The 27,500-nt window shown below is 39.7% G+C and overlaps 1 protein-coding gene across 3 annotated transcripts; it reads left to right on the forward strand.

Annotated features, from left to right (window-relative positions):
* On the forward strand, positions 1-27,264 carry LOC138139308 (titin-like). 3 transcript variants are annotated; one of them, XM_069059534.1, is made up of 15 exons: positions 1-160; positions 7,875-8,205; positions 8,316-15,619; positions 15,673-16,519; positions 16,721-17,038; positions 17,125-17,352; positions 19,221-19,381; positions 20,884-20,982; positions 21,030-21,105; positions 21,155-21,211; positions 25,804-25,857; positions 25,914-26,016; positions 26,112-26,238; positions 26,373-26,524; positions 26,582-27,264. In XM_069059534.1, the coding sequence occupies exons 2-15, from the start codon at positions 7,878-7,880 to the stop codon at positions 26,703-26,705; spliced, it is 9,978 nt and encodes a 3,325-aa protein (XP_068915635.1). In that variant the 5' UTR covers positions 1-160; positions 7,875-7,877; the 3' UTR covers positions 26,706-27,264. The 3 variants fall into 3 exon arrangements, with proteins under 3 accessions (XP_068915635.1, XP_068915636.1, XP_068915637.1); XM_069059535.1 differs by lacking the exon at positions 21,155-21,211; XM_069059536.1 differs by lacking the exons at positions 26,112-26,238; positions 26,582-27,264 and having other exon boundaries at positions 26,373-26,490.
* The last annotated feature ends 236 nt before the right edge of the window (positions 27,265-27,500 follow it).

Here is a 27,500-nt window from a genome sequence, read left to right on the forward strand (position 1 = left end):
TTCATGGTCAGTTCTTTAACGAACCAGTCAGTCGGCCACCGGCAAGCGCACCAACACACGACGATATTATTGCCTCGTTATCACTTTTTGACTTTTGCAGTGTTTTCGAAAAATTTTTGAGTGCTAGTGACCGTCGCCCACCACACGAGACTAATTCCTGGTAAGCTAGAGTCGGCACCTTCCAGTGAGACGCGCCTACTTTGCGCATTTTTCCAAAGTCAACTCGTCCTGTTTTCGAAGTTGTGACATTTGTGACGAGCCACCAAACGTTTTTGTGACAAATCGCCATAAACCCATCCTACCCGCGTGACTCATCAAAGCCAACTCAAAATTTTGCAAAAGTTAGATCACAGTGCCGTCGCGCCCACGCGCTGACATCACAACTTCGCCTTTTACGGCCGCCTATTTACAAACAAACTCGCGGATCTTCGCCTTTTCTGGTCACAAATCTCCGTCCGAATTTCGGCTCCGGATGCAGCGCTCCGGGCACTTATGCTAATGCGAGATTGTGTTCCACGGTTAAAAATAGCTCGTTTGTTACATAACGAATTTGTTATTGTTGTGACAAATTGTGTGCATGTCACTTGTCCCGGGGCGGTGTTGCTTTATGGCCTATTTGCCCAAATTTGGCGCTGCCGTATATGGCTGTGAGTTTACGCTTTTCCAGACGACCGTGACAAGTTTTGCGCAATCGTCGCTCTTCATCGGCAAATATGTCGATGTGTTGTTGTTCAGTCGGAGAAGACAACGAGGCAATTATGAAAGAGCTGGGTTTGATTTATGGGAACGATTCCATTTTTATCGTTAGCACCTCGTGATACTGACAGGAGATGACGAATTCATTGCGCCGATAATTACTAAACAAAGAGACGATTAAAATGGGAGATTTGTTATGTAACATTGACCATACGAGATTTTCTCCGGGAGTTTATGGTAATAGAAACGAACCGATAAAGCGCATTCACTTTCAAAATGACTCAGGTTTGCAACGAAAACATTAATGGCATGCCAGATGGGTGTTTGCACGTTTAAAAAATGTGGTTCGTGATTGTAAACAAACTGTTTTCATGTGATAACAAATCATTTCCACTAAAGTAAGAGAACTTGTTGAAAATTCGGTTCTGGTGCGACAAATGGAAGATTTATATAAAAATGTATTGGAAAAAAATTCGCTTAAATTAATAATGAATCGCAATGAAATTATTTAATGCAATTTAATTGTGACATGTAAGATACATATTTTCATCATTATTGCCTTTGTGGACTGTCATGTTATAATACACAAATTTAAGTTTCCAACAAACATCCAAAAATTGGAAAAAAATGCAAGTTCAGTATACTTTAAAATGGCAATAGGAACTTTTATATTTTCCCAGTAGCAAATAAAACAAAAATTAAAAATGATTTGACAACACTATGTATACAGGGTGATTGTGAAATAAGTTTGGAAAAAAAGTGGAGTATCCTTGACACAAAATAATTCTGCGTAAATGACTTTTGGGGGTGAAATCAAATTTGTCTGAATTTGTTCCCTTCATTAGCAACCATTGTTACATCAACGCCACAATAAAGTCGTAGGTGCAAGCACACTGTTTTGTAAATGTTCCTATGGAAATGACCGAAAGAAATAATGTCACCTTTGTGACTGACGGGCACCTTTTACCTTTGATTATTATTGTTGCTAAACTACCAGGATAATCGATTAATGATCTTTAACTCAGCAGCGTACAAGCAATTTTGACCAAATTTTCAAACATTTGTATCTCGAAAACGAAAAAACTTATATAAGAACTTTTTTTTTTGTCTATGACCTTCTCATCACCAATTACCGGGTTTTTTTCCAAACTTATTTCAGAATCACCCTGTATAACTGGCAATTGTAAAACTCATTAGTGCTACGTGAAACAAATATTTAAAAATCTTTTCTTCAAAAAATTTTAGAATGAAAATTGTTTAGTTACATTTTTAATCCAATTGCAAAATGTTTTTCAATTGTAAACAGAATATGTATTTTTCCGTCTTAACTAGTAATTTCCACTAAATTAGGAGAACTTGTTAAAAAATCTGTTTCGACAAATATGTAAGATTTAGGCAAAAATGTATTATTGGAAAAAATGAGATAAATTTAAATTAATAATGAAGCACAATTAAATTCTTTAATACAATTTAATTGTTCGATAAATATGTAAGTAACATAACGAACGGTTGATTGGCTACATAGGATTTTTGTACAAAGTTTTTTTTAATATGAAAATATGTGTTGCAACTATTGGAAAAAATCAGAATACCCAAATTAAGTTAAGCATCATTTGTGGTTTTGCATTTGTTTTTTTTTTCTTCTTTATTTTATTATGTAACAGAAACTTTTGAATAATCTGTTGTTGCAACTACCTGATCTCAATAAATATTTCTTTGCACTCTCTGAATTCGTAGAAATGTTTCTATTTTAGATTCTATTTTTATTTCAGTTCATACCGTTATGTTAGCTTTGAGACCAACTATGTAATTTAATTAAAATGATTGAAGCAACGCAATTAATTACTTCAAAGTTCAAATTAATTACATTCAAAGAAGTCACGAATAGCGAAATTAATTAAGTAAATTTACTTACACTACAAACTAAACTTTTTGAAAATCAACCAATTTATCTTTTCTTGCATGTTTTGTATGAATAACTGTTCTTTCATATCCTCAAAACAAATTTTTGAGTCGACACTGTCAGAATTTGAGAATTTTCTCCTGTGTGAACGGATTTTGATAAATGTCGCAACCTGTCAAAACGAAACGTCAAGCTAATTTTAAAGATGTTAAGCGATTTGGAGCCTTTACGGGGCTCGTCGAACAAAAAAATGTCGTATTCAACTCATTCGTGTGTAAATTGGGCTCTTTATGGCGCTCATTTTAAACTGGCCCACTCCTGCCATAAAGAGCCCAATTTACACACAAACCCGTTAAATAATGTACTATTTTGGACGTGGTGATATAACGACAATTTGTCACATTCAACATTTGTAGAATACATAGATCAATAAAACTTTTAGATAAAGAAATTTGTGAATTATTTGTTATTAAGTTCTTAATATCGATAAACATTTTCCAGGCGATTATTCAAGTTTTTTCTGTTCCATAATGAACTTTTTTATGATAAATTGGATATAAGGAGTAAAATTAATTTTTATTATGATTTTTTTTTTGTATTTAACTAAATTGCCTTTTTAATACGTACAAAAACATTTTCACTCCTTACATTTATAGAGAATTGTCGAAAACATTTCTCTTCAACTATTATTTGGCATTTGAAAAATAAAAAAATCTACTACATACAGTGAGTTTTTTAAGACTGGCCATAGGGTTTTACATGCTAATTTTGCAACCCCCTGTTAACTTTTGTCCTCATGAAAATATTCAACCCAGTTTTGTAGTAAAGTTGTGGGATATGATACTGTATTGAAGCAATTTCAATTTAATAACCAGAAGCAAGGAATAAGCTAGCAAAAAGACATTTTTTGAATTCCGTTTGGTTCAATTTTAAATTTTCAGTAGGCTAAAATTTCACCTGATATTTGTAATTTTAATATGTAATTGATTGTGTAATTGCTTAATTGCCTATGGAGGCGATTTTGAACATTTCATTTAATTTTTATTGAAGTAAAGAACCTTGTTATTACATTAATAATGAATCTATTCTTATTAAAGTAATATTCACAGACATATAACACAAAAATTAATAAATATTTAGAGCTGTCCGTCGCTATGAGAAATCTTTGGTGTTTAGAAAAAATTTCGATTTTACCACTTGTAATTTCAGCAACGGGAATAGTACCGCAATCTCTTTTTAAAAATTTAAAAATTCTGGATTTAAATAACACATTGGTAGTTGAAATTCAAAAAGGTATATTATTATACTCATGTCACATCGTGAGGAAATTCCTTAACATTGATACAGAACATAATACACAACAAAGTCAAAATGCGGAGGCGAGACGCCGGTAATTATGTTGATAAGCAGTGCACTATTACTTGATAGTAATATCCGTAATAGTGTATGTACTCCGGCAAAATTGCCGTGCCGCCGGGTGGAGGTGGGATAGTGTAAATTCAGACTATTTTGTGGATTTTTACCAATAACATTTTGTTTGTAAATTGTCTATTATAACCATTTAAGTATCACGACTCGTGAGATTACAGATGAACTCGGGCTAACGCCCTCGTCATCTGCAATCTTCACACTCGAGTCCTGTAATATTGCTTTTATCCCACTAATTATGTAAATAACTATTTTAATCAAAAAACAGCGCTAGGCTTAGTAATTTTCACAAAAATAAAAGTTAACAGGAGGTTGAAAAATTAGCATGTAAAACCCTATGGCCAGTCTTAAAAAAAACTCACTGTGTATTACCTAATGGTGTACTAAACTACTAAAATATATTTAAGCTATATATAAACTTTTCCTATTCAAATAACTCATTTTACGCTTGTCACTTTTCTCTATAATTTTTTATTTAAAAACATTTTGAAATTAGTTTATGGAAGAATGGCCTGAAAAATCATTTTTTAGCTTAAGGTGAATAAATTCTCAAAATAATTTATTAATAATTTATTTTTATCTTTAATTTTTATTTTTTAACCTTTAACCTTTCATTAATTTTATTTTACATAACGATTCCTATACATTCCGGCAATTTGTTATGATCTAAGTTAGATTTTTTTTTAATATTAAATAATTCAATTATCAGCTAAGATGAACAAACCAATAAGCTAAATAATTCACTTGATTTGGCGTTAACAGAAAAACCAACTATGTATATATTAACAAAATTATTACTTCCCTAGATTCTTAATTAAATTTGAAATATTTTAATGATAGTTATGTATTTAAATTAAGGTACAATAGCTGTATTTTCCAGCGCGAAAACTAAGTTTCAGGCTCGAGGCGAAGCCGAGGGATTGATTAGTTTGAGTGCTGGAAGATATCTACCGTACATTTGTGAAAGTAGTACTTTTTGGCATCATTTTATTCCATCTCCTTGGAGATTATTGTCAAAGCATACCTGCTTTTTTTTTAATTTTTCATAAATCCTTTTAGGCCAAATTTTTCCTTATATGCAAAAAATAGCATGCGCAACACGTTATGAAAGTCTCTTTTTTTACTCATTTTCACTCATTTACTGCAAATTCATGAAAAAAAGTATGACTTTCATAACTAGTTGTACAAATAACTATTTTTACACTAAATTAAAGTATCATACGAACACTTTAATTTTAAAGTAACTGTAAAAAGAGTAAATTAATCGTAAATATACCGTACTCCCCCAGAAATTTACAACATCCGTCGGGAAATCGCAGCTACCTTAACCTAAATTGAAAGGTAAGGTAAGGTCTGTTTACCAGTTAGAGAAGCCGAAAAATATTTTTTAATATAAAAAATGAGCTGAGCAAGTCTAATAAATGTAGAAACACAAAGATATCGATATTTTTCTGTTATAACAACTAGGTATCAACAATAAATATCAATCTAAACATAAACAACTGCAGAAATATGAATACAAAATTAATTGTTATTATGTTTCAGCTTTTAAATATGTTAGTAACAGTTTTTTTTTATTATACTTTTGTTTCATTTCTTAATAAGCAATAATAATATAAACCAGATTAAATGTCATTTGGAATAAATTCATATTAGCATTTAGTGGGGCATGAAATGAACAACTTCTTAACTTCCTAAAATGGTAAAAATTCGAATTTATAACTTTCCTGCCCTTGACACTCAGAAGACCTCGATTTCTGAAGGTCACTATGTCACACAATATTAAATAATTCAATGATTGCAATAAAAGCTATAATGTCAATTTTAATCACTAGAACAATAAGTTAGACAGTTATTTAAGATAATGCTCAAAATTGTCTAAAAACGCAACCAACTAAATTTTTTTAAATATAAATCTAATCTTTTACGATTGATATCGCAGGCAAAATTATTATATCGCGCATTCCATAACTTTTCTTCTATTTTCAGATTTTTTGTTGGCAGTAATTCACGTTAAAAATTATTCCGAAACCTGAACAAACCTTATTTGTTTAAACAACATCATCGTTCTATTTTTGTAAAATTCTACAATATCAAATTTACTAGTTGAGTAATGAGTCGGTTGGAACAGTCTTAATAAAGCTCAAACCACAGGTGTTTCTAAAAGATAATTATAAATAGCTTAAGGTCATGTTTATCCTACACTGCAGTGCGATTTGTTTATGTTTAAAAACGCACAGTAATCACTCCATAAAAAATATTCTTCTAATCACAATAATTGAAATAATGTGCTCGTGGTACAATTTAACTCTTCTCTTCTACAATTAAAAAAAAATAGAATTTTTCCTTCGCAACTAGCACCACAACGAAAGTCTATATTAGTTACGCAACTGTGTCCATTTAAAGATGTATTAAGTATTTGGTTAGTCTCAGCTAAAATTTTGCGTAAATATTTGTCTGCGTTTAGGTTAACTTTCTTCTTAAATCAAGTCTAAATGAAATTATGTCTTCCAAAATTAGCATATTAGCGTTCATTAGATTTTCGGTTCATACTTTTATGCGATTAATAAAAAAAGAAATTTGAGACGCAAACGTCCACATAATGTCGAATGATCAAAGTCGCAAACAAATAAAAGTCGTCTGAAAAGCCGATTACTAATAAGTTTTCGCCACAAACCATATTAGGTTAAGACAAATAGGTCGCTGCAGTTGTCACGAGCTTAAGTGTAAACAATGATTAGTCGATCCGTGAGGGGAAATTTATTTATGAAGTATTATTAGCAGTGTGCGGTTAATTTTACGGCGAAGTTATTGCACACAGACTTCAGTTGTATTTTATCAGAACATTAAATTTCCGCTAACAATAAACGAAAAAGTGTATTATGTCGAAGCCTGAATTGTTCTTTTTCACCAAACTGGTCATTTTGCAGTGGAATAAACTATCACTTGGGTTTTAGTCATTTGAAGCAAACACGATACATTTGTCGTAATTTTTTATTTGCTATAAAACAATCAACGCGGTCTTAAACCAATATTTGTTGGAAACGAGCAATTTCCACACTTTTCCCGACAAAATGATTTGGCGTCCGTTGCATCAGAAAATATCTCAAGTTCTTATTATCGCAAGCCGTCTATTTTCGACAACCTTAGTCGGAGAAAAAAGAAACACAGAACTGTTGACCCTAATAAAAATTGTCACAATTAAAATAGAATCTTTCATTGCCAACTATTTTTTCACCTACGGAGTTCATAATTCGCATTTTTTTTTATTTTTACAAGCGTGTAGGAAGTCTGCTTTATTTGCAATTTTATCAACAATTATTATTCCGGCGTGGGAAAAAGACATGGAAGAAACCCGGTGAGTCATTATTGATTGCAAATTAAAAAATCAATCTGGAGGAAGCACCTAAAATTAGAAATCGGTCAAAATCTGGATGCACTTTTGTGCAGTTGCATCCGTAAACTTCATACTTTCAAGGTCAAGACTTTACGATTTTTGACACCTGTTTCCCATAAAATCGAACCCAACATATGAGTTAAATAAAAAATAGTGAACTTGAAAAGCGGCCAGGTTTCTGACGTCGTCTGAGATAAAACAATTCATCCAGGAATAGTTAAATAGAAAATAATATTTATAAAACGCATTTGAGACGTCCGCAAAACCGAAAACCATTAGCAAACAAGTGTGACATGAAATATGCGTTGGGGGCCAAGTATTTGTCGGCCATTAATAACAGCTTAAGTCCCGCACGCCCATGGAGGCAATAAAGCTAAGAACGCGATGTTGCGTAACCCCTCCCACCAGCTGGACATTACAACGGTGATGTCAACACTGATCTATTTGCAGAAAATGTCCGGCGGAACGTCGGGGGATGTCTCCCTCATCAACGACGAAGACCTCCTCCGCAAGATGTGGCAAGATACCGAAGACTTCGGCCGCAAGAAGGAAATCCGCGCCCATATGTACAAACTGCGGGAGGCGAGACTCCGCGACTTCTACAACTCCGGAGAAGTCAACACGGACATCCAGAGGAGCACCACGAAGACGACCGAGAGCAAGTCGTGCTCCGCGTCCACACACGCCGACTCCTTAGCCGACCACAGCTTCATCAGCATGAAGACGAAGGAGATCCGGGACTCGGAGTCCCCCACGAGGGACGCCAGCTACAGAGTGATCGGTGAGTCCCGCTGCTAAAGACACACATGTTTAGAGTTGTATCCAGAGAGATTCAACAGAAATCTGGACTTGTGGGAGGTACTCCTGTAGCTAATCTTTTGATTGTTAAAGACAAAGGACTCGCCAATCAAGGGTGGACGGTGGTGAGCTCAAACAAGAAGAGCGACGACGGAAAAACCTTCACGACTTCGAAGATCGCCACGACTTCCGGCAGCGAGAAAATCGACGGAGGCAAGCTAGACTACGCTGCGAAGAACGAACAACAAGCATCAGTGTACAGAGATGGCGACGACAAGAACTTCACCAAAGCCGTGGGAGCATCTTCCAGTTCCGTTATCAAACAAGAAGCCGCGGGGGGCGACGAGAACTCCTCGTTTAGGAGTTCCGCCACCAAGACTTCGTCTTCGTCGAAGTACGTCACTGAACACCGCTCCACCAGCGGCGACGTCGTTGAAACTCCACCTCCTAGAATGATCGCACAAAACCAGAACGACGAGTACTTGGTGTCAAGAAAAACCTACACTGACAACATTCCCAGTGAATTGAAGAACCACCCGAACTTCGTCGAAGGAAAGACTAAAGTAACTCGAGAGACGAGAACCTTGCCAGACGGTACCACTGTCACCACCACCAGATACGAGGTTAAAGGTGGAACTACGAGTCAATCGTCTAAAAACAGTCAGTACAGTAGTAGCACTCAACAGAGATCGAGCGAATCGAGAACGAATCAAAACGAATCGAAAAGTACTCGATACATTTCGGAACCGTCCAGTACCACCTCTACTACAGTGACCCGACACGTGTACGACGATTTACAACCAGCAACCACCAGAACCGTCACAAGAACTGTCAAAGATCACCAAGTGGACTCTCGCGATGGTGCGTCTAGATCTACTATTATCTACGACTCGAGAAATGAGCCACGTGATGATGCAAAGACCACAAACAAAACAACTGTGGTTAGAACAGTGTACGACACAAGAGAAGAACCGACTCACGATTCAACTGTAACAAGTACGACTAGAGTGGTGAAGAATACTTTTGACACAAACGTCAACGCTTGTAACACAAGTGATGCCAAATCTGCCATAGTAAAGACAACAGTTGTGAAGAATATTTACGATGTGAAGGATCGACCAGTTGATGATTCCAGAACTAGTACCGTTACTAAGACGATAGTTACCAAACAAGTCGACGATTTCAGACCGCAAGTTGTTGACGATTCGAGAACTAGTACTACTACCAAGACGACAGTTACCAAACAAGTCGACGATTTTAGACCGCAGGTTGTTGACGATTCAAGAACCACCACTACCAAGACGACAGTTATCAAACATGTTGATGATTTCAGACCGCAAGTTGTTGACGATTCGACAACTAGTACCACTAGTAAGACGACAGTTATCAAACACGTTGACAATTTGAGAGATGCGAAGAGACAAGTTGAACAACACACCACTGATAGAGTCAATCGTCATGAAGCTAATGAGAAGTTTATAACCATTGAACAAGAAGATACTACGAACAGAATGGTACCGAAAGCTCCCGAACAGGTTAGAGTCGTGACTCGAGAAAAGCAACCCAAGCCAGTGGAGCAGCCTGAGAAGAAATCTGACATTCCAGACAGACGTCCTAAACCTGACGAAAAGTACGAACTTCCTGAAAGACGTCAACCTATAAAACCTGGAAAATCTGAGCTTTCTGACAAGCCTAAACCTACGGAAGGACAATACGAGACCACGTACAGAACTGAGTTCACCAATAAGAGAATCAGCGTCGATGTTAGTCCCACGCATGACGCTTTCGCTAGATCTTTGAGAGCTGTCAGTCCTGACAGGATCAGTAAATGTTCGTCGCCTAGTCGCAGCTTGAGGACTAGTACCAATTCCTTGCGCAGCAGTACTAGTCCTGAGAAAAATCGACACCCTTCGAGACTATCACCGGAAAGGCGTAGTACTTCGCCTAGAAAAGCCACAAGTCACGAAACCATCACCAAAACTAGAACTAATACAGATAGAATTACGCGAAAACACAATACTACAGAAATTGATAGCAGTACTTTGACTAGAAGGAAGAACAAACCGAGAACGAGATCTAGAAGTCCGTCTCCAACGAGTATCGCTAGTGACATCGAGTTTATCAGAAACACTGATATCGTGACAGATTTGGACACCAACGAGACTACAGTAGTCACAAAATCGAGACCAGCTAGTTTGGAAATCACCAGAAGAACTACAAAGAGAGTGACTGATCGGTCGCCAACTTCTCCACTGACTGACACCTCGCCCAAGAAGAGCAGTCCTAGAGAGGTTCCTAGAACTGGCAGCTTGAGAAATATTTCTCCGACGAAAGATGTGTCTCCGAAATCTGATAGACCGTTCAAAAGAACTGACACTTACGAAGAAAGATGTCGACAAATTTTAGGAATCTCGAATCAAACCGAGCAGAGGAAGAACAGTTTGGAGAGAGTTACAACGAAAAAAACAACAACAAAAACTACTCTTGAGAAATCGAGTCCCAATAAAGAGATTTCTTCGCCGACTAGAAAGTCACCTGAGAAGAAGATGAGTGAGCCTGTTCAAAGAAAGAGTCCCACGAAAGCTGCTCCTAAAGTTGATGAATTTCCGTCGCAAGTTCGACGATCTCCCGAAAAACAATCTGTGACACGTTCTCCTGACAGGAAGAGTCCTGTGAAGGACACTACTAAGATTAACGAGTTTCCTTCCCAGGTTAGACGAGTATCGGAGAAGGAACCTTTGGGGCAATATCCTGAAAAGAAGAGTCCTGTAAAGGAAGGACCGAAGATTAGCGAGTTTCCTTCTCAAGTAAGGAAATCTCCAGAAAAAGAACCTTCTCGTCAATATCCTGAGAAGAAGAGTCCTGTGAAAGAGGGTCCAAAAATTTCAGAATTTCCTTCTCAGATTAGAAAAGTACCGGAAAAGGAAGATTTGGAGCCGTATCCTGAAAAGAACATTCCAAAGAGAGAGGGTCCAACAATAAATGAATTTCCTTCACAAATCAGGAAACCATCTGAGAAAGAACCTTTGGAGCCGTATCCTGAGAGGAAGAGTCCTCTGAAAGAAGGTCCAAAAATTTGTGAGTTTCCCTCGCAGATTAGAAAATCACCCGAGAAGGAACCTCTTGAACCATATCCTGAAAAGAAAGTACCGACAAAAGAAGGTCCAAAAGTTTCCGAGTTTCCTTCTCAGATCAGAAGATCACCTGAAAAAGAAGTACTGGAGCCCTACCCTGAAAAGAAGATGCCTATAAAAGATGGTCCGAAAATAAGCGAGTTTCCATCGCAGATTAAACGGGTACCTGAGAAAGAACCTTTAGAAGCTTACCCTGAGAAGACGAGGCCTGAAAAAGAGGGTCCAAAAGTGAGTGAGTTTCCTTCTCAGATTAGAAAATTACCGGAAAGAGAACCTTTGGAACAGTATCCCGAAAAGAAAACTCCATTGAAAGGAGTTCCCAGAATCGGCGAGAAAAAGTCACCAGAAGATGAACCGTTCGAACAAATTTGCGAGTTTCCTTCACAAGTTAGAAAACCATATGAGAAAGAGCCTTTGGAACCATATCCTGAAAAGAGAGGTCCTGCGAAGGAAGGTCCAAAGGTTTCTGAATTTCCTTCTCAGATTAGAAAATCAACTGAGAAGGAACCGTTGGAACCATATCCTGAAAAGAAACTTCCTGTCAAAGACGGTCCAAAAGTTTCTGAATTTCCTTCGCAGGTTAGAAAACAACCTGAAAGAGAACCATTGGAACCATTCCCTGAAAAGAAAGCTCCTGTCAAGGAAGGTCCAAAAGTATCTGAATTTCCTTCTCAAATCAGAAGATCACCTGAAAAAGAACCGTTAGAGCCGTATCCTGAACGGAAAACTCCTGCTAAAGAAGCTCCAAAAGTTTCTGAATTTCCTTCTCAGATTAGAAGATCACCTGAGAAGGAACCGTTGGAACCGTATCCTGAAAGGAAAGTTCCTCAAAGAGAGAGTCCTCAAATTAATGAATTTCCATCTCAAATTAGAAAATCGCCCGAAAAGGAACCGTCACAACAGTTGCCTGAAAGAACTGTCATTGACAAAGAACCGTTAAGAGAATATCCTTCAGGAAAATATCCGAGCAAGATTCCAAAATATGGAGAACATGATGAATCTCCTGAGAGAATTCGTCCTAAAACTTACACTTGCAAATTAACGCCTTCAAACGTTGAAGATGAAGAAGAACCATTCACTAAACAACCACAAAAGGAGAAACCAAATCTGAACGAGTTCCCATCTCAGGTGAGCAAGTCCCCTGAGAAGAAACCCACTGACAAAAAATCACCAGAAAAAGCTCCTGAAAAAGTCCGACCAAAGAAAGATTCTTCAAAAACTGACGAATTTCCTTCTCAGATTAAAAAAGTTCCTGAAAAAGAAACTCCAGATAAAAACAAGATTAACAGGGGATCACCCAAAACTCAAAAAGAACCATCACCAATCAAGAAGGTACCAGGAAAATTAGAACAGCCTGGAAAAATTAGACCAACATCTCCAATTAAAAAACCAAAGAAAAGAACAGATTCAACATCTTCATCAGAAACAGATGAGGAAAATGAAGAAGTAGAAGAAATTCAAACAGTTAAGAGAATATCAGAATTGGAAGGAAGAGTTCCAGTTGATGAGCCCTTAGCCACAAAGAAATTTATAAGTCAGTTGTGCAGAGATGATGAGATTCAGAGAACTGACCTAAGCAGAAAGGAAACTCAAACTACTCTAAATCGGGAAGTGATGGAAACTGGAACCAGGACTCAGACTAAAACTGTAAAGAAAGATTCGCCGAGAAAGCCACAAGAACTATTTATTGAAAATGAAAGAAAAGACAGTAACGTCACTATCAACAAGTACAGTTCTCCTAGAGCTACATCACCTATGAAGAAACCTCTAACAGAGAAAAATACTATTAATACTACTGGTAGAACCACTAATACCACCACTACTACTGTCACCTCAAAAACGGACTCTAAGACCGCGAGAAGAGTTACCGATGAGAAAACTAAATTAAAGGATATGAAAAAAACCGCTCAAAAAATAACTCTTTATGATATTGAAAATATGAATGAAAACAAAGAAGACAATCGTGTCCACATCAGAACCCACAGGATTGACGACACGATTAATAAGAAAGTTGTTAAGTCTACTGTTAATGGAGATGTGTCGAAGAAAGCTCCCACTACAAGGCGACCACAACCTATTAAGCCTGAAGAACGAAAAACTAGAAAACCCATTGAAAAGAGCCCTCAAAAAGTAGTGTCTAAAACAGTGACGGAAACTGAAACTAGGCGAACTATAACCGAACAAAAAACTCCAAAACGTCATGTTGTTACCACCACCATAACAGTTAATCCTACTACGAGGACAAGTCCGACTAAATCTCCTACCAAAACTCCAACAACTAAAACAACATCTGCACCAAAACCGTCTAAAGTGATCACCAAGAAACCAAAATTGCAAAATGGAAATGTCTCATCTGACGAGGAATCGATCGTAGATAGCTTAGACGGCGAATTGACACAAGAAATTTCAACAACTTTCAAAAAGGGAAAGATCACTCGTACAACTAGTGATCAAGTAGTTAAGAAGAAAACAGAAAGCAAAACTCCAGTTAGAGGAACATCTAAACCTGAACTGCTACCATCGAAAACAAAACAAGAGAAGTGCATTACTACCAAATCTATCATAATCAATAATGAAACAAATGAACGGGAAGTGATCGTGGACTTGCAAAGATCTAAATCTTCAAGAGAACCAACTCCGGACCGCATCTGTCCTTTGCCTGTGTCCTCGGATGATGAGTCAACTCCGAGATATCCTGACCAGATAGCAGAACCAGACGATTCTAGTCTCAAACGCAAGCCCAAGAAGCTATCGGACATTCCAATTCTAGAAGGCCAGGACGTTACAGAATTCAGCAGGATTACTGAAATTGAAGACACATCTAGCGTTAATCTGGTGGATGAAACTGACATAAGTCTGTTAAGCGTGGACAAGAAAATTAACAAGTTCTTAGATACAACAGGCAAAATCAGGAAACCAAAACAAGGACCTGCTCCAAAAGTAGAACGACCCAAATTGGAGGTGAGTGAAGATCTAGAATCAGACGAATGTTTGTTGAGTGTGTCTGAAAAAGTCAACAAGTTTATCAATACTGCTGAACAACTGACGACGCCGCAAGATCTTCCGCAAAGACCCAAGAGTCCAAAATGTCAGTACTATCCAGACGATGAGGTCAGCGTGTCTGACAAAGTTGCTCATTTTATCACAACTGCTGAGAAGGTGGTCACGAGTCAGAAGGAACCAGCTCAGAAAGTCAAGAGACCTAACTTTGACGATGTCGACGAGAATATCAAAAGAGATGAATGTTTGTTGAGTGTATCTGATAAAGTTTCTAAATTCATCAATACTAGTGACAGATTGACTAGTGACTCCAGGCAGTCTGTATCTCTTTCAAAAATGGATACCAAACAGGAAGAATTCTACAGGAAGGTACCATCGAAGGAAACTACACCAACAAGGAAACCATCTGGTCAGTACTCGTCTGTTAAGACAGAAGTACAAGAAGAGAAGTATCCGAGAAGAGGCAGCTCTCCAAAACTGACGGATTCTTCTCCGCGGTCAGCAAGACGACCAGCCGAAGAAGAAACAACACCAATAAGAAGACCATCTAATCAGTACTCTTCTATTAGGACAGAAGTTCACGAAGAGAAATATGGACGAAGAGACAGTTCTCCGAAACTTGCCGACTCCACTCCAAAATCAACAAAGAGACCAACGGAGGACGAACCTAAGAGGGTTTTGAGTCCTTCTAGCCGACTAAGAAGTACTGAGAGTGTGAAGAAGGCAAAAGCGTTGTTTGAAAATATCAACAAAGACCAGCAGGTTCTCAAACAGCGTGACATTCTAAGCCGTCCGTCAGTTTTCGAAGGAAGAAAGATCAACAAAACTGAAACTGTTAGAAAGCTGGACTATGAAAATGAGGAAGATCATAAAGTGTTAAAATCGACGAAATTGCTCTTGGAGAAGGCGCAGTCGAGACCCAGATCACCAGACAAGAGTCACGATGTGATCAGTAGACGGTCGCAGTCACCTGATGGGGATGTTCCTGGGTATATGAGACCGTTGGATAGAAGTTTAAGACCAAATAGTCCTCATCGGGATAATATCAGTCAAATTAATCAAAGCAGCAAGAAGTACACAACAGTCAAGAATGAGGAAGCTACAGATGTTCGACAAACCAAATTTGGAGTTTCTCTGAGACGGACTGACTCGGGAAGAGTTGTAAGCACGAGTGCGCCTTCTGGAAGGAGTCGAGTGTCTCCTGAAGAAGTCACAGAAGCGGACATTGAGGAAATATATGATATGGAAATATTAGAACTGTTGGTAAGTTTATAGGTGTTGTGGTTTGTTAAGGTTTGTCTTATTTGATTTTTTAGTTGGAAAAAATTATTGATTATGAGGTAAGAAGAAAGATCAGAACGCAAATACGACTAGTTAAGAAGTTGATAACAGAAGACAAGTTAGAAGAAGTTATCAGGAGAACCACAGTTCGAGATACGAGTCCCGCAAAAGTCGTGAAGCAGTCAAGAGAAACTACCGAAAGAACGACGGAATACCATTCATCGTATGCTTACAACGAACGTAGGAGCTCTTCCGAATATACTAAGGTGGTAAGAAGAAGTCCAAGTCCTGATGTTAGAAGAAGTTATGCTACTAGAAGGAGTCAAAGCCCAGAAATGAAACCAAGTCGAGTAGGAAGAAGAAGTCAAACTCCGGAAATGAAGCCAAGTCGAATGGGAAGAAGAAGTCAAAGTCCGGAAACTAAATCGACTCGAGCGCCTAAGAGGAGTGAAAGTCCTGAAAGCAAACCTGTGAGAAGTACAAGAAAAAGTCAAAGTCCGGAAACTAAACCTAGTCGAGTGACAAGACGGAGTCAAAGTCCAGAACTTCGCGGAAAGTCCCCGGAAAAGTCCAGCAAGATAACAAAACTCTTCCAAACGCAACTGAAGAAAACTTCGCCGTCTTCTAAAACCACCGTCGAAGATAATACACCTGAATGGGTAAAACAAAGGAATTTGAAGAAAGTTGCGAATACTTCGGTTACAACGACGAAGAGCTCGACTACGACTACTTCGAAGAAGTCCAGATCTAGTCCGGTGAAAGAGGCTAAACCAACTGACATAATCACATCGAGTTACGGAGTAGGGCCTACAGATGAGAATGGTAGTCCGCTATTTGGTTTGAAAGCTTTGAGAGCGAGGAATAAAACTGACACAACTAAAGGTAAATATTTTACGAAATCTGGAAAGTGGTTGGCCAACTTGAAACCATCAAGGTTTTGATGGTCTATGGTGTCTAAAACTGTTGGCTCTAAAGTCATGAAGTTGACGTTGTTCGAAAAATAAAACGGTCGTAATTCGTGTAATGGTTAACGATTTTCAAAATTTTCGTGGTTTGGTAACTTTGATCAATATGCGATTTTAGTTCAAGGAACGGTGATAAGGAGCCAATACTATTCCGAAAACGGGCAAGAACCTGTTGGGGAGATCAGCGTGACGAAATACTCGACCGACCCCAGAGACTTGGGAAGAAACGAAGATACGAAAAACAAAGGTGTCACAAGCATAACCACTACACAAAAGTTCGGTTACAAAGACACTCCCTCACTAAAGAATCTAACAAACTCCAAAAAGAAGAAAGAAATCTGCGAAGCAATCGAAGACGAAACTGAAACCAGAACAACTAAGGTTACCAGACGGGGATCAGTTAAGGCACTGTCGCAGAAATTTATCGAAAATGCTGGTAAAGTGAAATGTTTCTCTTTTCTTTCATAATTTGTGTAAAGCGTGACTTATCATTTTTTCAATCGATGTTGACTCTCCCTTCAGTTGAAACCTCGAAGAGTGAAAGGCAGTCGTCCTACCCCAAGGCAGGATTGATCTTGCGCACATCTAGCTTCAAGGATTCTGGAAGTAGCGGTGATAGTCGCGAGGGCTCGACTGAGAGGACTGTGACAATGAAGACATCTACGAGGACCGTGGCTGGCGAAACCTTTTTGACAAATCGCAGCAAAGTCACAGGAGTCCAGGATGTCATCTCTAGGATGAAATCGGAAGGTTTGGCCATTCAGTATTCTAATTTTTCTTCATTTTAACAAGTTAGGTACTTCAGTTTTGTTCTGCGAGTGTTCGGTCTTCGATTGAACATAATTCGGTAGATAAGGAGTCGACTGTTGTTGTGTCAGATTTGACGTAAAATTGAACAAATCTATACAGATATAGCAAGTCTTCGAGCATAATAAAAGCGCTAACCTTTCCAGGAAAACTATCTAATTCCACAGTGCTTCAAGTCTTTTTGATTTATCTTTTTCCAACAGTTCATTTGAGCTTGACCCCTTTTTATATTTACATTAACTTTTGTTTTACTCTTAAATTCTTTGTTCTTTCTATTCGTATATTCGATTTACACGACTCAACTCAATAATTTTTTTCTACCAAGTACTATTCTATCATCTTTTATTTTTTCATAATTTTTTGTTACCTACCATTATTTTTTTTACATTTTCTGTTGTATTTTTCTTACTAATTTATCACCAAAATAATTCTAAATTGTCCTGGACACCCATTTCTTCTTCACTTCCTCACATTCCATATATGTATTAATTTACTATCCTAAATACTTCTTTGTGCTTTATTCTTTGTAGATATCTCTTAGTCTAGCGTTGTCGATAGTTTCTTGCATATCTTTATTCTTATATTTTTTCCAATTCCTAATTTCTTCTTTTCTAAATACTTATCGTCTTATATTTAACTTTTTCGTAATTTCCATAAATCACTTATGCATGTCAAAGAATATTTCAGAATCACAAAAAATTTCCATCTTACTCTCTTATTGTTCATAAACGCTTACTTTTTAATTTAATCTATTTTACACTTATTATTATTTTTAGATTTAAAACTCATTTCAACAAAAAATCTCTTTTCCTTTGTCTTTTTATTCTTCCTTTTTGTCTCTTTCATTCTTCGAATCTCTATTTTTCTTGCCAAATCTGTATTTCTTTCTCTTTCTTGCTCCTTCTTTGCTGTTTTATTTTTTGCTGCAGCGTTTTCAATTTTATCTCTTCATCAAAATTTTCTCTCCACTCCGATATCCACTTTCTATATATTTTCATTTTTTTTATTCTTTAATTTTTTTTTTCCCTTCCCGAAAAATATTTTTACATTTAGTAGCTCACTACTCTCGTTATCTCTTACCATTCAGTCGTTCAAATTCGCAATTGCACACAACGAGCAAGTTAAAACATGATGTCAATGGAAAACTTCTTGTGACATTATGCATGCATCTAATATAAATAAATATGGTAGGAAACTATATTTATGTTTATCTTAGCAGAACTTGCGTAGAACATCCTAACCATAAATGTCAAATGCTTTGGATGTTTATGCAGTTTGTTGACAATAATAATAAGAATAAGAAGTTTTATTGCTGTCATAAATACAAAACACTTTCACATACGTCAAATGTTTTGGAAAATATTTTGAAGGCGATAAATTATCATAAGAAACAACAAATTCAGATTTTAAGATGGAATTTTTAAAGAGACGAAGACGTACACTGTCAAAAATAACAAAAAAAAATGTTGTAAAAAGTAAAATAGGTCCAATATGGGATCCTTGCGGTCAGAGTATTGTTCTGTCATTCAGTAGCATTTTATGGATCCTAATTTGTCGTCATTGTGTAAGCAAGATTTAATGAGTCGTAAAGTGTTTTGATCAAAGTAATAAACAGCTTTTGTGCTAAAAGACGTCGAGAAATGTTGACTCGGCACTTTAGTCGAACGATTTCAAAAGAAGACAAAAACCTTGAAACAACAAACGCAACCTTTGTCAACCGAGTACAAGGAACCAAAACACCGTCTCCCGAAATAGCCCAATTCGCCAGACTTCCCAAAGCAGCCACCGCTCCACTAATTTCCCAATTGCAGACGTCCGCGAGGGCGACACCGCCGAAGACATCGAAGCCCGCGGCCTCCTCAACAAATTCCTCGGCGCCCAAGTCATCCTCTCCGGCATCGAGTCCAACGTGAAGGCCTCGTCGACGACGACCAACTCCAAGCGAATCACGAAAGTCACAACAACGATCACGGTGAGTTCCCGAGCGCACCAACGGTAAGGTTGCCGACTTATGTGGTGCTCCGTTGCAAATTAAAGACGCGGCGCTACTAATTTTGGACGGATGACGTCAAAACACGACGACGCTCGTTCAGATTGTCGGTGTCGGCCCTCAGTGGCCGTCGAATTTCAGTGCAGTGAGCTCGCAACACCGCACCGGTCGAAAATTTCCAAAATTTTCTGGATTAACAAGTCGAATCAGGTGAGGCGAATTTTGCCATTTCTTCGTCTGGTTCTTGTCTCCAAGCGGCGTGTTTGTATTAGTAGCGCTATAATTAGTAACCGTATTTATAGTACCATTAAGAAATGCATCGGATAGCTGCACCACTCGATATTTTCCGGGTTAGTACCGGCCAAACTGTGATTGTGAGGCGAGGGTACTGAAGGGTACCACCTCGCACGCACAAATCCCGATTTAGTCCGGTCTATTTCGGGTGGAGGGAAAGTTGCAGGAAGTGACTCCAAATTAGTGATTGCGCGCAGTTTCCAAAAATACCGAGGGTAAGACGCAGAACTCTTTGTCCAAAACCTGACAGTCATCTCCGGTACCATTTGCTACTCTCCGACTTGTCCGAATAATGTGCGAATTTCGTGCGGGACGAACGCCAGCAGAACGTTTCGTGGTGGTTCTAACCAAAATAGGCGTCGATAAGTCGTCTTCGGTGGGACATGCGCAGCGTCGCGACGCTCGGCGTCCTTGTCCTCGACAGAAAAAGACAGTGGGAGGACTAAAGTCCGTCCACCGCATCAGAATGCTGCACTCTTTTAAATCGCCGAAATGATTTAATTTCGGATGATGAAACGCTCTTCCGGATTCTTGCCCCCGTGTGGACCCGACTTGGCACCAATCGAATCGCCCATTTCCTGGTCCTGCATTCCCCTCGCCTAATTAACTCGGTACCGAAATAAACGCCAATTTCGCCAAATTATTTTTAAAAGAACAATATATTTAGAGTGTCGCTGAACTCCCAAAAAAAAACTCCTTGAGTCAAGAGATATTTTTTCCTCGACACTTCCTCACTTGGACTTAAACGCACCTGCACGTATTTTCGTGGTATAAAGAATTTTTCGCGGTTAAAATTGGCACTAATGTCATGTGACGCAAGTGCAGCCTGTAAAAATAAATTTACCACTGCCAAAACTCACAAAAGAAGTTTCTAAAAATGACAGTTTTCGCTTTTGGGAAATTGCGCGCACTAGATGACAGATTTGACTCGCATGATTTGGAGAAATGTTTGATGCGCAAATAAACGTGCGTGTTTTATGTTAATCGTAAATCAACAAAACCAGAACACGATTTGTTTTTATGCACTTGGCGCGACGTGGTAAAATCTCCAGACGAGATTTTCACTGCGTCAGAAAATAAAACAAGAATGTAGAAGACTTTATCATTTTTTTTACATGAACTAGAGTGAAGATGAATTTATTTTTTCTCGATACAAGCCTAATATGGTCACGAGTATTTTTTTTCTGCAGGAAGGAGGAAAACCAGTTACGAAAACCCGCACCTTCCAACACCCTGTCAGCGAAGAGGAGTTAGAGTCAGTGTGGGACGAGCAAACCTTGAGACTATTGGTAAGTAGCCAAAGAGACTCCACCCTTAGTACTGAGCCCTTTTCCAGCTGGAACAGAGCACGGACTACGAAGAACGCCGACAGATCAGAGCTAGACTGCGCCAAGTGATGGCGGAACAAGAAGGTAAAGACCAACCACGAACGATCCCTCCTCTTCTAACGATTTTTTCCAGCTTGCACAGAATTAGTAGAGAAGGCCAGTCAGGATCAAATCGGTACGACTTTCGAGGGTGAGTCTCAACTACTTCCTCTTCTACAGGGCTTACTCGAAGCACCTGATAACGAACAAACTGCCGATTCAGGAACGGAATCGGGCGAAGACCAACGCAATGGTCTGATAGCGGAAGTGCAAAGCGCACTAGACAAGTTATCGGAGAATTTACGCGATGACGCTACTGACATAACACCAGAACGGCGTACTTCTCTTCTTCAACTGGTCACGAAGCTGCAAGCCGGCCTTGCCGCCTCCGTACCGTCGCAAGAGAGGCGGTCGAGTGTTCAAAGTCGCTTCAGGAGGCGGCAGCGGCCCGACAGACACACTGTGGGGGTCAGCAGTGAGGAACTGGCAGATGCTAGAAGACTGATCGAGGAGATTTCTCTGCACGAGTTGACTCCGAATCAGTCGAAGATTTCGTTGTTGCAAAAACAGAACTCTGAAGGAAGCGTGGGGCAAAATTCGACGGCTTCGTTCAAGCCCTTTTTGCCCCAGAAGACTGTGGTAAAGAACGCAGTTGCTAAGCCTTTCAGTAGTTCTAACAGTACTGTGTCGGGAAATTCTTCTTCGGTGCAGACACCCACTGATGCATCCGAATGTCTGGATCTTCTCTTCAACGAAGACGTTGAAAAGAAACCAGATTTCTCCTACAGATCTATCTCACTAGATGACCAAAAGATTCAGAGATCTTCATCTGGAGATGTTAGCATTAAATCGGTACAACAAGCTATACAGCACGCAGCGGCAAGAAAAAGCACGGAAAATCTGTTGGAATCTGAAGAAACAGATGAAGATACTACTGTGAAGGCGCTTGCTATAAAACAGGATGAGAAGAAAGAAGTTCCTGAAGAAGCGTATCAAAGTCTACCTCAACCTGATGTTGTCATGCAAAGCAATCCCATCTATCTGCAGCAAAAACCGGTTGTTGTTGAAGACAAGAGTAACAAGTTTAATACCAAGAAGCTGAAAATGAAGAGAGCCAACACTATCGACATACCAAAACCTTTGAAGTTTTATGAAGATGACGACGACAGCGACTGTTCTCTCCCAGATGAAGATTATCATCAGAGAAGAAGGAGCAATTATTTAGCATTGAGAGGACCGATTAGGGTTGGGAACCCCGGAGGAAAACATACTGTACCTGTGTTTGAGCCGAAAACTGACAACGACAAGAAATTTTTGGCTTTCATCAACAAACACAACGAAGATACTCCGTCGAAGGTTGTCCAAACGAAAAACTCTCTTTGGTCGAAACCTGAGAGCAACCCTGGAAACATCTGGAACAATAAGTTTGGCAACATCAAGACAGCTTTCGAAAAGGCGTCATCCGGTACTGTCCAATCGCAGAATTCGGCTCGCCAGTTCTGGAAAACCGCTGACGATGCAGTCACGACAGGTCCAAAGTACGACGGACCAAAAATCAGCAAGCAAAGCGCAAGAAATCTGAGACAAATGTTCGAGGAGAAGCAAAAACAAGCGCAGAAAGTGCCTTGGAGCAGTACCCAAAATGACAAAAACATCGTGACAGGATCGTTGAAGGTGAAGGCGTTCGAACCGCACAACGAGAAGACGTACAAGTTTGTGCCTCAACCTCTTCCAGTCAACAAGTTTTCGCACGCTCCGCAGTCTGCATTCAAGCCTTTGCCGAAGAAAACACCTCCCACTCTTCAAATATCCAAAACGCCTCTTAAAACAGAAGCCAAGGAGAAAGACTTGGACTCACCTCTTTTCTTGTACAGTCCTCCCAAACCGTCGAGCGAGTCCTCGTTGAAGCCTTGGGTCACCAGTCCTGGAGAAAGTCGCGTCTTGAGTCTGGCAGCTTCTAAATTCGAGAATCCTTCTCAACACCACCAAGAACCGATTCCTGTGAAACCGAGAAAGTTGAGCAAAGACAAAGTGGTACTGCCGTTCCAGCAGCAAGCTCCTGAGAGACTGAGTGCACCGTATCTCGTGAAAACTGTAGAGCAGAAGAATAATAATATGGTGAGGCAGTTGAGTGGGCAGTACGACAATATAGACGGGAGAAATCCAGACTATTCGACTTACAGTACTGTGAAGTACAGTTCTCAACCAGAGAAGCCGCAAAATTATCATCAACAGTACAAGACTCGCCAAGAATATAATCCGCAGTATAACGCTCACAATCGGTATTCTGCGACGTCTCAACAGTACTATCCGCAAAATCAACAGTACGTGTATCAGAATCAACAGTATCAGGCGGTACCGCAGAAGCAACAGTATCAGGCGGTACTGCAGAAGCAACAGTATGAGGCGGTACCGCCAAAGCAACAGTATCAGGCGGTACCTCCAAAGCAACAGTATCAGTCAGTGCCTCAGAAGCAACAGTATCAATCGGTGCCTCAAAATCAACAATATCAATCGGTACCTCAAAATCAACAATATCAATCGGTGTCCCAAACTCAACAATATCAATCGGTGCCTCAAACTCAACAATATCAATCGGTACCTCAAACTCAGCATTATGTGTATCCTCAACCTCAAGGTGAAAGATATTTATCTGAGAATCAACAAGACAATCGTCCGCAACCAGTTTATCAACATGTTCCTCAGTATGAAACTGAACGTTCAGAGCAACAAGACAATCATCCAAATCCAGTGTATCAACATATTCCACAACAAGAGCCTGAACGTTCCACTCCACACGAAAACTACGAACACACCAGTCAGCCAAAGACCGCCTATGACTACTATTATTCAGACAAAACTCAACAATACAACGAACCGCAGTACACCTCAACTTACCAATATCAACCTCAAGTGCAAACGCCACAATCAAATTATATTGAGAAACCGCGAGAAGAAAGACCTGAACCTAGGAAAGAACCAGTTCAGACCCAAACTCCGAAGATACAGAGTCAATTGTCAGTTGAGAATCTGAAAGAGTATAACGCTGTCAACAGTAGGGTGATGACGGGGCCAGTGTGTCAGCAGGCGACGACAGTTCGACAGAAGTCGCCCATGAACAGAGACGAGCACGACATGGCTGCAGCTTTAAGCCTCAGAAATACGCTTCAGAAGGTCAGTCCAAGACCGGATAGTTCTCCTCAAAAGATGTTGGAGAAGGAATTGCAAAAAATGACACCACCGATGAGTCCCAGCTTCAAGACTAAAGGAGAGTCTGACAAAATGGCTTCACCGGCGAATTACAATTGTAGAAATGAAGAAAACTATAGAAACGTGAGGGGGTCACCTACTTCTCCGTCGAAGAGTAGTACGTACAAGGAGAGAGAAGAGCCCCCAAATATTGTTTCTTCCACGAACTACAATTACAGACCTAGGGAGCCTCCCAGGATCGTTTCTCCAAACAGCTTCACATACAGACCTCGTGAAGAGCTCCCGAAACCGATCTCTCCTCACAGTTTCTCTTACAAGAGTAGAGAATCCGTTTCCTCCAACAGCTACAATTACAGAAGCAACAAACGCGGCGCTCCTGTCGAGTCTCTCGAGATTAACGACAACGGTGAGTCGATAGTGACGTCGAAGTTCCAAATTCCTGTGATTAACGTGCCTCAACCCGAGTCTCCACGACCTCCCAACCCAGCCCAAATATCGAACAAAGCCGAGTCGTGGAACCAGATCTGCTTGCAAAACCAACAACCGCTGCACAAACCCTCACCGAGAGCGTCTCCGAACGCTCGGATGGTGTCAAAATCGAAATCGAGTCACTCTTTGGCGGTGCCCAAGCAGTTCGAAGCTGGGATGAGCAAGGACGAGATGGCCCATAAGAGGAGGACGATGGAGGCGTTCTTCAACGGGGGCAGCAAATCGCCCCAGTCTCTCTCGCGGACCTCTTCCAACGACAACCTCGCCAGACAAGAGAGCAAGGTCGTGAAGAGGTCGATCAATCGACTGAAGACGTCGGAGAAGGTGTACCGGCAACCGTCGGCTTTGTCCAGAAGCCGGACCCTGCCCGACATCGTCTGTCCCGATTTACTAGACGAGAACAACGTCGACAAAGCTTTCGAAGACTTGTTCAAGTCTAGCTCGTAGTAGAGAAGAGGCCAAGTAAGGAACAGCACCTGTGCATTCCATTCCTGCGTGGAAGTTGTTTTTAATGTTTAGATTGTAAGAGTTTTTAGTCGAACGAAACCCGTCCGTTGTTATCGAAAAAACCCTACTAGAAGTTGTTTATTGTGTTGTTGAGGAGAAATAGGCGTCGGTGATTGGTGTGTTTGGAGTGCGCACACCAATCGCGGCACATTTTGAACAAAGGGGGTCGTCGAGATTATGCCACAGGGTGAGAGTGTGTTGGTGTGCGCACCCATTAACTGTGAACCCCCCAACCTTGTGTATAATACGCCAGCCAGCCACGCCAGCGCCACATTTTCTACACGACGTCGTGTAAATGCGTCTTCAGATGGCACACTCATGTAACACTGTACAAGCCGCATTTACATCTTCACGATTAAACAAAGCACTTGCTATGGCGTGCCAGCTTCTTGTCTTCAAACCCACCCCTCATCTTGTTTTGCACCCGATTAATACCTTTGTTCTGTTTTGTTCTTAACCAGATTTAGTTTTATCACGTGATTAATTCAATTCTTCCATCGATGTACACCTATCTTTAAAAAAATCTCTTGTTTGCAGGAGCCACTCACGTTAAGAAAACCTTCACGGAGGGACCCGTCACGACCTCTCAAGGTAAGTACAACGCATTAAACTCTTTTTGCATTTTGGAATAACGACGATTTTTGCAGTGACGAGGGTGACCACGACCCAGCAGGTCCAGTCGAAGAAGCCGATGTCTCCTTTCGCCAAATTCCGGCAACTGGACAAGCAGAACAGCCTTAACTCTCCGAGGTAAGCGCCGCCCCCGTAACAACCCCACTTCCGAATATTTCAATTAACTTGCTTCACGTCGCTTTCAACTGACTAATGCTTGGCTCGGTCTGCAGTACCCCTAAGACTCCCTCCGGCAGTGGCCCCCTTTTTAAATTCACTGATCCGGCAGTGAGTCAGAGCGCTAGCACCATCAAAGATAGGCTCTTACACTGGTGCAGAATGAAGACTAAGGAGTATGAGGTATGACAATCGGGTGTCGTGTGTCTTTTGTGTCGCTTTGTTTAACCAGCAGTTTGTGTTTCTCTTTGGCATGACTAAAAGCGTGTCGCTGCTCGGATGAGCGTCGGAACGGTTTTGACTTGTCCGTTTTACAGAACATCCAACTAGACAACTTCTCCACCAGCTGGGCAGACGGATTAGCTTTCTGCGCCCTCGTACACCATTTCCTGCCGGACGCTTTCGACTACCATGCCCTCTCGCCCAAAAATCGCAGACACAATTTCACGCTCGCCTTCAAAGTGGCCGAGTGAGTATTTTCCGCATCTTATTTACGGTTTACAATGGATCTTTAAACATTCTCCAGTGAGAAGGCGGACATAGCACCGCTTCTTGACGTCGACGACATGGTAGCCACCCGAAAGCCGGATTGGAAATGCGTCTTCACCTACGTACAGTCCATCTACAGACGTTTCAAGGACGAGGATTGAAATTTCTTCACGAAAATGTTCCTTCTCATCAAACTCCTACTTCTTCAATCAGTTCCTTGCGTCTGTTCATTGTAAATTGTTCGTAAATTGATTTTCTACTGTGCTTTCATTACTATGTTATTGTTCTGTGATCGATCGATTGTATTATGGCATTTTATCATAGGTGATACTGTATGTAATTATTATTGTTGTTCGATCATCTCATGATCTGCCCAGCGGTTTTTTATAACAATATTTTTTTCTACTTTTTATGCAGATTTAACGAATGTATTAAGCGCTTATTTATTAACTTATTTTTTAAGGATGATTTTATTAAGGGTTGTTGCTTTTGCCATGAGGTACCTAGTTAATAACCGATTTTATATTGATAACAATTTAGAGGGCGTCGATGGTTCATTTTATGTTTTATATGAACAATTAATAGCATTGCCTGCATGAGTAAAAGACAATAATCTCAAACTGTTGTATAAGTTAAGCTCTGTGCCTTGTAAGTCTTTATATATTTTATAAGCAGATTTATACATGGACTCGACTAATAAAAATATATATTTAGCAGTTACTTCCTCGTGTGTTTTGTTGGTTCACTACGAATACTTATTTACATGTTTTACGTTCAAAACCATCATACAATTTAAAAAAAAAAAAACAAAACCAATATTTAATTTACTAAAATGCTTCTCCCATTTAAACAAACCATTTTACGAATGATTCAATTAGCAATAATTTCTTCTGAAAAAGTAACTTGAAAGAAGAATCCAACGGTAAAAAATTCACCAACCATGTTGTCTTCGTTTG

Source organism: Tenebrio molitor, chromosome 9, assembly GCF_963966145.1.
Source record: "Tenebrio molitor chromosome 9, icTenMoli1.1, whole genome shotgun sequence".
Taxonomy (NCBI): domain Eukaryota; kingdom Metazoa; phylum Arthropoda; class Insecta; order Coleoptera; family Tenebrionidae; genus Tenebrio; species Tenebrio molitor.